At 38.4% G+C, this 12,017-nt stretch overlaps 1 protein-coding gene across 4 annotated transcripts in view; it reads right to left on the bottom strand.

The window, feature by feature from the left end:
- The window catches only part of VPS54 (VPS54 subunit of GARP complex), an 84,126-nt gene that overhangs the window by 16,528 nt on the left and 55,581 nt on the right, over positions 1–12,017 (bottom strand). For all 4 annotated transcript variants that reach the window (XR_014796519.1, XM_084901062.1, XM_084901061.1 and 1 more), the window contains 4 exons: positions 7,494–7,834; positions 3,252–3,381; positions 858–1,039; positions 161–273 (listed from right to left, as the gene is read on the bottom strand). Coding sequence is in view for 3 of the 4 variants with exons in the window: in XM_084901062.1 (XP_084757188.1) it covers positions 161–273; positions 858–1,039; positions 3,252–3,381; positions 7,494–7,834 (766 nt within the window). In the remaining variant the exon portion in view is untranslated. The remainder of the gene's footprint in view (positions 1–160; positions 274–857; positions 1,040–3,251; positions 3,382–7,493; positions 7,835–12,017) is intronic.

Here is a 12,017-nt window from a genome sequence, read left to right on the forward strand (position 1 = left end):
AAATCATCACAGATACTTTTCCAGTCAACTACTAACTAAACTGGGAGTATTAGTTCTAGGCTTGTAAGGAGGTATTGTCAATTAATGAAATATTAAGCATTCCTACAAAATAAACAAACAATATAAAATTGGAAGAGAGTGTGTGAAAAAACTCACATACCCCCTGACTTTTTTTCAGGTAAGGCAATCTTTCCATCTGATAGAGAATCAACAAGATCCTGAAATTCTGCAGGAACATCAGCTTGTTTCCAGCGCTCATTGTCTAAGAGGAGGCTATTTAAAAGTAAAAAGAAAGATAAACCTTAATAACATTTTAACGCCATTTTTCTTGTTTGAAAATAGCTGAGAAAATACATAAAATTTTTGTTATATCTTTTAATAATAAAAACTACAAATAAGTTAAATTCAAGTAGAGCTTCATGCAATACAAGACACTGAGTTTTTAAATAGCAATGACTATTAGCTGTATTGTTAGTACATAAGACTTAAAAGTGTTGAACACATTAGTAAATTGAAATCATTCATAAATAGTATAAATACTTTCAGAAAATATTTCTCTTTTTATATGTCTTAGCCTAACCAAGAAGAGTGATGAAACAATTATCTTCACTTTGAGTGTGAGAAAAAGGAAATCTATTAAGGATCTTCCTGATAAGTATTTTAATAGGAATAAGCATTCTAACTTCATTTTGAAAACCCCAAAAAATGTGATTTTGATTCCAAATATGCCTTTAATTAAAAAGGAAAAACTGTGTCAGGAGTTTGGTTGGCCAATCAGTTAAGTTTCTTCTGTTAAATATAATTGTTTTTGTAAAAAAAAAGGAAAAAAATGGACAGAATAGATATAGTAATGATACCTGAGCTTAGTTTTTCTCTCTTCATGAAACCTGTTTACAAATTTATTAGCTTGGCTCTGAAGTGCTCCAAGTAATGACATGCTTTTTCTTCCACAGATCTGTTCAGTATCTAAAATGAATGTTTCCATTAACCTAGAAAGTGTTATGAATTCCGTGGAATTTAGCTTCTCAAGAAAACCATCCTAAATTTAAAGATAACACAAAAATCGTGACAGTTAGTATATCAACAAATATGGATATGCTACAAAACCAGTCAGTTTGACAAATGTTTTTATTTTATTATATTTAATATATTAATTCAAAAAATTATTTTGAAATCATTATTTTAATGATTCTAATACTTTAGTCTCAAAAATTGAATGTAAAAAGCTTAAGATGTCTCAATTTTATCCCAACCCATTTAAAATACAGCATCTCAAATAAATTCACAATCTACACTAATAAGAGAAACATGCAAATTGACTGTATCTCTGCTACACCCACCAGCCAATCAGTAGCAAGTATGCAAATTAACCCAACCAAGATGACTGCGGCCACAAAGTGAGCAGGAGGCTTGGGTTTCCCCAGCAATGGAGGAAGCCAAGCTTCCAGCCCACTCTGGTCGGCCCTGGCCTCTGCTCACGGCTACAAAGTTTCAATTATAGAAGATAAATAAATCCCAGATACCAGGGCCTCTGTTTGGGTCGCTGGGGGGGAGGGGTGGTGGTGGTGGTGGTGGTGGTGGTGGTGGTGGTGTGTGGCCAGCCTGCAAACAACCACAGGCCCCTCACCCAGGCCACCCCACGCCCCAAGGAACCCCCACCCTGATCTGGAACACCCTTCAGGGCAAACCAGCTGGCCTCTACCCATGCACCAGGCCTCTATCCTATTTAATAAATGAGTAATATATAAATAGACCGTCACTCCAACAAACACAAGATGGCTGCCCCCATGTGTACACAAGATGGCCCCCACAAAATTGCTAGCAGGGGAGGGCAGTTGGGAGGGTGATCAAGCCTACAGGGGAGGGCAGTTAGGGGTGGCCAGGCCAGCAGAGGAGGGAAGTTGGGGGTGACCGGGCCTGCAGGGAACGGCAGTTGAGCGGGTGTGTGTGTGTGTGTGTGTGTGTGTGTGTGTGTGTGTAACAGACTCAGGTCTGCAGGGGAGAGCAGTTGGGGGGAACAAGGCCTGCAGAGGAAGGTAGTTAGGGGTGACCAGGCCTGCAATTGAGGGCAATTAGGGGCAATCAGGCTGGCTGGGAAGTAGTTAGGCATCAATCAGACTGGCAGGGGAGTGGTTAGGGGCAATCAGGAATACAGGCAGGTGAGCAGTTGGGAGCCAGCAGTTCTGGATTGTGAGAAGGCAGTCAGATATCCTACGAGGGATTCCAGATTGGAGAGGATGCAGGCTGTGCTGAGGGACACACACTCCCGTGCACAAATTTCATGCATTGGGCCTCTAGTATTATATAAAAACTAGAAGCCTAGTGCATAAAAATAGTGTACTTCGGGGGGGTCCCTCAGCCTGGCCTGCACCCTCTCGCAGTCTGAGACCCCTCGGAGTATGTGCACCTGCTGGATTAGGCCCAATTCCCCTGGCAGTTTTGGATCCCTGGCTCCTTACCACCTGCCTGCAGTGGAGGAGGGAGGCTCCTACCACTGCTACTCTGCTCGCCAGCTGTGAGCCTGGCTTCTGGCTGAGTGGTGCCACCTGTGTGAGCATACTGATGACCAGGAGGCAACTCCTGCATTGAGTGTCTGTTCCCTAGTGGTCAGTGCACATCATAGCAATTGGTCGATTTGCATAATAGGGTTTTATTATATATTATATAAAAACTAGAGGCCCAGCGCACGAATTTTTGTATGAGTATGGTCTGGCCAGACCTCCCTGATCAAGGTCGATTGGGCTGGTTGGCCGTGGGGAGGGGATGCGGCAATTGGCTAGCCAATCCCACCTCTGAATGGGGGTGGAGCTGGCTGTGGGAAGGGACCACAGGTGGTTGGCCAGCTGGCCCCACCCCCTTGTCAAACTCCTGGTCATGGGACAATTTGCATATTAGCCTTTTATTTTATAGGATTTCACAATATTCAAGTTTAACTAATTTTAATAATATATTGTTTGACTAGTTACACTCACATGTACAAATTAGCATTACTAATTTCAAACTAATTATTAAGGAATATTTCAAAGTAAGTCTTTTATTAAATCATTTATTTGAAAAGAATACTTGAATACGCTTTCCTATTTCTCTTATTTGGATTATTTTAACATCTTCTTAATAATTAATCTTACTAAGAGTTAAAAATATAATATGCATTATGGGGAACATAGGGACATAAACAGGGATATGATTTCAGATTTTTAAAATAATTACACTATATATAAAATATCTAAAGGTTTATCAAAACAACTAACCTTTGCTCTTGACATGAGAAATTTGACAGCTCGGTCATGGCATATGTCTGAGGCACTATACAATAACTCCTGGATATTATTTACCAGCTTTCCTAGTTCTAAGTCAGTTAATTTCATGTCTTCATTCACCCTGAAAATGATAAAAAATAGATTCTAAGTCAGGGAAAGTTGTGAACACATTGTTCTACATAGGTGACATACAAATAAAAAACAAAATGCAATAAAGTTCTCATTTTAGGAAAAATTGTGATGTGCCAAAAACTTTTTATTTTTTTTGGCGTGGTGAAGGATCTATCACTTAAACAAGTCAAGACAATACAAATATATTTTTCCCGAATCTTATATAAGAATAATTTTCTCTTTCTACTAATATTTTTAATAGTTAAGTTCAGACTCTGGTTGGAAACTTTGCAAAAATTACAACAAAAAAAACCCCTCTACTTGGGTATAAAGTGGTTGCTCTAATAGGTTGTGCACAGGTATTTAAGATAACACGGTGGAAGGAGGAAAGGAGGAAGAAATGTTATTTAATGACAAACAAGCTCTCTTTTTACTTATAATATGAATGTTAACATTCAGTTTAACTGAACTAACATCTCCTGAGTATTTACTGTGTATAAATGCTTGGCAATGTAGGGAAAATAATAGATCACTGCCCTCGGTGAACTTAAAATTGAACAGAAATATTTACAAGAGGTTATGTATCTTTTTCCAGTTTAGAGAAGGAAATGTATCACTTTTAATTTTTATACATTTTCCCCTGGTATATGTAAAGATCACTGATTCCATGGCAACAATTCAGTTTATATAAATCAAGTTAGTGCCTTAACATCATTTTCTTTCTTTCAGTTGAATTAAAATAATTTTCAAAGATATAAAGAGGCTTTGATGTATATTAATTTTTGAGGAAAACCACTACTCTAACTGGGTTAAATAAGGTATTAATGGAAGTGATTTACTGCTATCCTTCAAAATTATAATATCACTAAATGTATTTACTAATGTTCTAAAATGATAGAGGGGTTAATATTCTTAAAGTACTCTCACAAATAGTAATTTGTTTGGTTCTCACATTCTGAGGCAGGTAGGTAAATATCTTCTTTATAGATGAGGACACTGAATCTCTAAAGGTTTAAAGTGACCTACCCAAAATTATAAAGATGAAGAGGATGAGACCAGAATCCAGAATTAGTGTAATTTTATTTCTAATGTGCTAAACTGCCTCTACTCCAACACTTACTTTTACATAGATGGTTCAGTACTATTTCAATACCAGCTCCTACAAACTGCTTAAATTTCAAAGTTCAAGTTTATTATTAAAATAAAATGTTATTTTCTGAAGAATTTCTAAAATTAGTCACTATATAACCACAGAATGATAAATAATTTGGAACTCTTGACAATATGCTACCAAGTCACAAAGATATAAAAAGAGATCAAATGAAAAACAACTTATATCTTTAAAAAGTAGGATGACAATTCACAAATCCGAAAGTTTGTGTGTTTTTAAGTCATTTATTTAATTATTAGTAATTTTGCTTTTTAAAATGATTTTTAGTTTTAAGGCTAATTGGATTCTTTTTTATGTTAATATGGGGAAAGCTTCACAAGTGTTTCTGGGTATATATGCAAAAGAAGTGAAAGCAGTATCTCAAAGAGTTTTTGCACACCCATGTTCAAGTAATAGCACCAACAACAATAGCCACAAGATGGGAGCAACCCAGGAATCCAGTGATAGATGAATGGATAAACATTCATTGCCTATGCATAGAATAGAACAGTGTTCAGCACTGAAAAAAGTAAATTCTGACACATGCTACAACATGGTTGAACTTTGAAAACATTATGCTATGTGAAATAAGCCAGACACAAAAGGACAAATACTGGTAGTACTGAAGTGCTAGCCACAGCGATTAGATAAGAAGAAAAAAATAAAAGGAATCCAAAATGGAAAAGAAAAAACTGTCATTATTCACAGATGATATGATATTATACATAGAAAACCCTAAAGACTCCATCAAAAAACTACTAGATTTAATACATGAATTTATATCCTGGCAATGTAGCAGGATATAAAATTAATGCCCAGAAATCTATGACTTTTTTTATACATCAATAGTGAAGTTATAGAAAGAGAGATTAAAAAATAATCCCATTTACCATTGCACCAAAAAAATTAAGATACCTAGGAATAAACTTAACTAAGGAGGTAAAAGACCTGTACTCTGAAAACTACAGGATGTTGGAAAAAAAAAAAGATAGAAAAAAAAAAAAGAAGTGGAAAAATATACTGTGCCCATGGATTGGTAGAATCAACATCATTAAAATGTCCATACTACCCAAAGCAATCTCTAGATTCAATGAAATCCTCATTAAAATACCAATGGCATATTTCATAGACCTAGAACAAACTCTTCAAAAATTCACCTGGAATAAAAAAGGACCCCAAATAGCCACAGCAATCCTGAGAAAGAAGAACAAAGTTGGAGGGATCACAATACCAGATATCAAGCTACTAGTATTTTACAAAGCCATTGTTCTCAAACTGCCTGGTTCTGGACAAAAACAGACATATAGACCAATGGAACAGAAAAGAGAACCCAGAAATCAACCCAAGCCTTTTTTGCTCAATTAATATTTGACAAAGGAGGCAAGAGCATGACAGAGAAATGGAGTCAAGACAGTCTCTTCAATAAATGGTGTTGGGAAAATTGGACAGATACATGCAAAAGAAATGAAACTAGACCACCAACTTATACCATTCAAAAAAATAAACTAAAAATGGATAAAGGCCTTAAATGTAAAATGGGAAATCATGTAAGTCTTGGAAGAATCCAGAGGCAGCAAAATATCAGACATGTCATAGCAATATCTTTACCGATATAGCTCCTAGGACAATGGACACTAAGGAGAAAATAAATGGACTACACCAAAATAAAAAGCTTCTAGACAGCAAAAAAAAAACCATCAACAAAACAACAAGAAAGCCCACTGCATGGGAGAACATATTTGCCAATGTTATAACCGATAAGGGTTTAATCTCCAAAATTTACAGGGAACTCATACAACTTAACAAAAGGAAGATAAACAATCCAATCAAAAAAAGGGGCAAACTTCCTAAATAGACACTTTTTGAAAGAGGATATATGAAAACATGCTCAAAGTCACTAATCATCTGAGAGATGCAAATCAAAATGACAATGAGGTACCATCTTACACCTGTCAGAACGGCTATCCTCAACAAATCAACAAACGACAAGTGCTGGTGAGGATGTGGAGAAAAAGAAACCCTAGTGCACTACTGGTGGGAGTGCAGACTGGTGCAGCCACTGTGGAGAACAGTATGGAGTTTCCTCAAAAAATTAAAAATGGGACTCCCATTTGACCCAATAATTCCACTTCTAGGAATATATTCCAAGAAACCAGAAACACCAATCAGAAAGGATATATGCACCCCCTGTTCATAGCAGCACAATTTACAATAGCTAAGATTTGGAAACAGCCTACGTGCCCATCAGCAAATGAGTGAATTAAAAAACTGTGGTACATTTACACAATGCGATGCTATGCTGCTGTAAAAAAGAAGGAACTCTTACCATTTGCAACAGCATGGATGGAGCTGGAGAGCATTATGCTAAGCGAAATAAGCCAGTTGGAGAAAGATAAATATCACATGATCTCACTCATTTATGGAATATAATGAACAAAATAAACTAATAAACAAAAACATCCAGAGACAGAGAAGCATGATCAGTCCATCAAACCTCAGAGGGAAGGTAGGGGAGGGTGGGAGTAAGGAAGAGAGATCAACCACAGGACAATATGATCCACTTGGAAATTCATGTCTTTGAAAAATCAAAAGCTGTAAATCAAAAAGATTTTCACTACATACAAAATACAAAGTGACATAGAAGAAAAGAAAACTAGGTAATACTGATCTGAGTTTCAGGACAAGTTCTGTCACTACTGACTTTAAGTCATTTAAACTCTTTGAAATGAAGGCATTTACTTAAATGATTCCTTTCTAGCCTTAAAACTCTGGAATTCTCGATTACTTCCAAAGCTCATCTCCTAACTACCTTCCATACATTTCCAAAATATGTTTCATAAAATTGATTTTTTTAAAAGAAATTCCAAGACCAAAGTTTACATTGTTTTTCAATAAACTGAATAATCAACCTACTAAAACTATTAATAAGATGATTCAAAATCTTGTTAGTTGGCAGCAGTCACCATACTCACATAATGTCCACACCTCCTGGAGTAGCTGATGATGATGTCTGCTCTTTACTGGATGAAGAATCAGTAGTACATTCTGGTTCAGATACTGAATCACTGCTGCAGGGCTCACTATTTGGAGATGCATTTCTTTGAGAGGTAGTGTCAATTGTTATAGGTGTTAATTCATTCTCACTGAATGCATCACTTACAAATATGCCTTCCTGGATTAAATAAGCCACCTCTGTGTCCAGGGAATTATCCTTTGCAGCATTCTTCTGTTGTGAAATCTCCTCCAATTCTCTAGTTCTTTGGTTTTTGTCAAGAACTGAGAGAACAACAGTGTGAATGACATTTAACGTTGCCTACAAGAAAACAGGATACATTTTTAAAGGATTTAAAATGTCTTGCACCTAAAGTTCCTAAAAGTAAATTCTGTGTATGTACTTTTGAACATTTCATAAATGAGTCAATGTCATGTATATAACACTGTAAAGGTGACTTGTGAAAAAGAACTGCTCAAGAGAAATGGGTACCCTAAAGCTTAAGTAAACTTCTGTAGTTTAGTTGATTTTGTGAATTAAAATATCCATAAATATATTGCAGATTTCTCTAACCTCTTAGCTAGGTTACACTAAACATAACCTGCCTATAAGAAATCATATTTGTTGTTGTGCTTGCTTAAAAGAAAAAAGCCATATTCCTTACCATGCCTAACCTTAGATCCATTTCTCTCTCCTCATCTCATGCCTGTTTTCATTCACTCATCACTATGCAGACATTCTGGTTCTCTTTTTACTCGTCCAACTTCTATTGTTCCCATATCAAGGCCCTATGTTGTTTCCTCTGCTTGGGATGCTCTTCACCTTGACCTCTGCATAAGTGTTTCCTCTCATCACTCAGGTTCTTGAAAAAGTTAGTTCCTCAAAGAGGCCTTCTCTGACTCTCCTTCCAGCAACTCCATTCCATTACCCAGTTTTAAAAATACAACTTTTATCATTATATATTTAACTTTTTTAGTCTTTATGAACTATTAAGAAATAAGGGACTACTTGTCTACTTTAATATTCATGGTGGCATTCTCATAATTTGTTGCCCCCTTTCTAAAAACTACTGATTCCTTTTTTAAGATCTACATGGTTCTAGAGAAAGACTCCAACTTCAGGTCTTCAAAGATAGGATTTAAAGGTCTAAGCTCATGCAATCAGCACTTGGAACCATCCAGGCCTGAGCTTAAAGCTAAAGATGCATAGAAGACAAACTGATAAAAATACAGAGAAACAAAACAGAGGAAGAAGAGGAGGAGAAGGAAAAAAAAAAAAGGAGGAGGAGGAGGAGGAGGAGGAGGAGGAGGAGGAGGAGGAGGAGGAGGAGGAGGAATTAAAAATGGCAATAAGCACATAAAAAGATCAACATCACTCAATCATTAGAAAAATGAAAATCAAACGAAAATGAAGTACAACCTTACACCCATTGTGATGTCTACTATTAAAAAAAAAAAAGCAACAAGTGTTGGCAAAAATGTGGAGAAATTAAAATTGTCATGCACTACTGGTGGGAATATAAAACTGCAGCTATTATGAAAAACAGCATGAAGTTCCTCGAAAAATCACAAACAGAATTGTCATATGATCTAACAATTCCACTTCTGAACATATACCAAAAGAACTGAAAGCAGCTATGAGATATTTGTTCATATTGTGAAGCATTATTCACAATAGCAAAAGGTGGAAGCAACTCAAGTGTCCACTGACAGAAGGAATGAACCAAATGTGTAAAATATATATATATATATATATATATATATATATATATATATATATATATATACACACACACACACACACACACACACACACACACTAGTCTAATGGGATGTTACTTTACCTTAGAAATGAAAGAAATTTTGACACATGCCACAATGAATGAACCTTGAGAACATTAAGCTAAATGAAACAAACCAATCTCAAAAGGACAAATACTGTATACTTAGCCCTGGCCGATGTGGCTCAGTGGCTGGAGCGTCGGCTCCTGCACCAAAGGGTTGCAGGTTCAATTCCCAGTAAGGACACATATCTAGGTTGTGGGCTCAGTCTCTACCCCCCCGGTTGGGAACATATGAGAAGCAACCAGTTGATGTGTCGTCTCTCTCATATCGATGTCTTTCTCTCTCTCTCTCCCTCCCTTCCACTCTCTCTGAAAAGCAATAAAAAATATCCTAATGTGAGGATTAACAACAAAAAACTATATAATTACACTTATATGAGGTACCAATAGCAGTCAAACTCAGAGAGGCAGAAAGTAAATGGTGGTTGCCAGGAGATAAAAGGAGAAAGAGGGAAGTAATTGTTTATTTTATTTTATTTTTTAACTAAAGGCCCAGTGCATGAATTCATGTATGGGTGGGGTACCTTGGCCTGGCCAGAGATGGGGGCTGATCGGGGTCATCTCACCCAGTCCTGATTGGGGTCAATGGGGGCCAGCCAGCCTGGGAGGGACTGTGGGATGATTCCAAGGCATGTCCAGCCCTCTGGCCCAGTCCTGACCGGAGGGACCCAGGAGTAAGCTAACCTACTGTTTGAAGCATCTGCCCCCTGGTGGTCAGTGCATGTCATAGTAACTGGTCAAGCGGTCAAATAGTTGACCAATTGGTTGGATACTTAGCATATTATGCTTTTATTATATAGGATATGTTTTTATTGATTTCAGAGAGAAAAAGGAAGAGAAATAGAAACATCAATGATGAGAGAGAATCATTGATTGGCTGCCTGCTGCATGCCCTCTATGGGAATGAAGCCCACATCCCAGGTATGTGCCTGACCTGGAGTAGAACCACGACCTCCTGGCTCATAGATCGACACTCAACCACTGACCCACAATGGCCAGGCAAGTTATTGTTTTAATAGCTATAGAGTTTCAGTTTTTTTAGATGAAAAGTTTTATAGATTGATGGTGGTGATAGTAGCAAAACAATGTGAATGCCACTAAACTGTACAATTAAAAATGCTTACGGGAGAACCAAGATAGCAGTATAGGTAAACACCTTACTCGTTGCCTCCAACAATCACATCAAATTTCAACTAAAATAGCCCTGACCGGTTTGGCTCAGTGGATCAAACATCGGCCTGCAGACTGAAGAGTCCCAGGTTCAATTCCGGTCAAGGGCATGTACCTTGGTTGTGGGCACATCTCCAGTGGGAGGTGTGTAGGAGGCAGCTGATCAATGTTTCTCTCTCATCAGTGTTTCTCTATCCCTTTCCCTTCCTCTCTGTAAAAAATCAATAAAGTATATTTAAAAAAATTTTTTTAAACTAAAATATAGAACAACCATCATCCAGAACCATCTGAAAGCTGGATGAATAGAAGTCCTACAACTAGAGAAGTGAAGAAAACATGTTGAGACTGGAAGGAGGGGCAGAGGCACTAACCAGGCTGAATTGGCACCCACGTGTGCAGATTTTTTTTTTTAATTGGGAGGGAAATGCTCTCTGTAGAGGCCCCCGTGGGGAGCAAGGGGTCTCATCCCCATATCAGACCCCAACTCAAGCTCCCACAGCTGGGCAATGAAGTCCCATAACTAAGGGCTGTGAAAACCAGCAGAGATTGTGGCTGAGTGACATGGAGGCTGCTGGAGACCCAGATGTTCCTCTTAAAAGGCCAGCACATAACCTGAACTTACAAGATCCCGATTTCTCTGAGCTCTACTGTCAACACAAGGCCCTGGGGCACCAGACACATATGAGTAGGAACTGGATTGTTTGGCATCAAGGCACTGGGGAGTGGGTTTCTCCTAGATGGAGGTGTTCACAGGGGTCATTATTCCTATGCTGGGACCTCCCCTTTTGCAGGGCTGATTGGCAGGCATTTCTGTTTGCTCCAATGTAGTGATTCCCTGAGACCCCACCCCATCCAATCTGCAACCCCACCCATGCTCTTTGCAGCAGCTTTTGCATATGAATGGCCTGTCCTTGCTCAGGCTTCAGACTTTGCTAAAATCTCTCAAACAAGCTGTAGCTGGGTCAGGGAGCCCCAAATCTAGCAGACCCAGCACTAGTACCAGCCTGCCTTGCTTTACAGCTAAACCTTGCCTGGGCACTTTCAAGCCCGATACATATAGGAGGAATCTGCAGATCTCTCTCTAGCTCCTGACTTTGCACCTCCTTGGATCAAGAGCCAGTGCACCCAGTGGTCCTCTACACACTATGAGTGACACACTCATGTGGCAGATTCAATGAGCACCAAAGCCCACTGAAACAAGTCCTACTCTATAAGGGTATCTCTGCACAGCAGTTCTCCCACTGTAGTTGAAGCTGGTCTTCCCAGCCAATTGGCCTAGAGGTCAATTCCTCCCAGTGACACCAACAGCAATCAAGTCTCAACTACTACAACAAGACTGAGACACAGCCCACAAAGGGGGGCAACCTAGTGTGCCCAGCTCAGGTGAGTGTGGAGGCTAAGCCACTAGGCCCTGCAAGACATCTACTACACAAGGCCACTGTACCAACTCAAGGAGACATTGCAGCTCTACCAATTCACAGAAACAAATAC

Source organism: Pipistrellus hanaki (genome assembly GCF_964339955.1).
Source record: "Pipistrellus hanaki genome assembly, chromosome: 12".
NCBI lineage: Eukaryota > Metazoa > Chordata > Mammalia > Chiroptera > Vespertilionidae > Pipistrellus > Pipistrellus hanaki.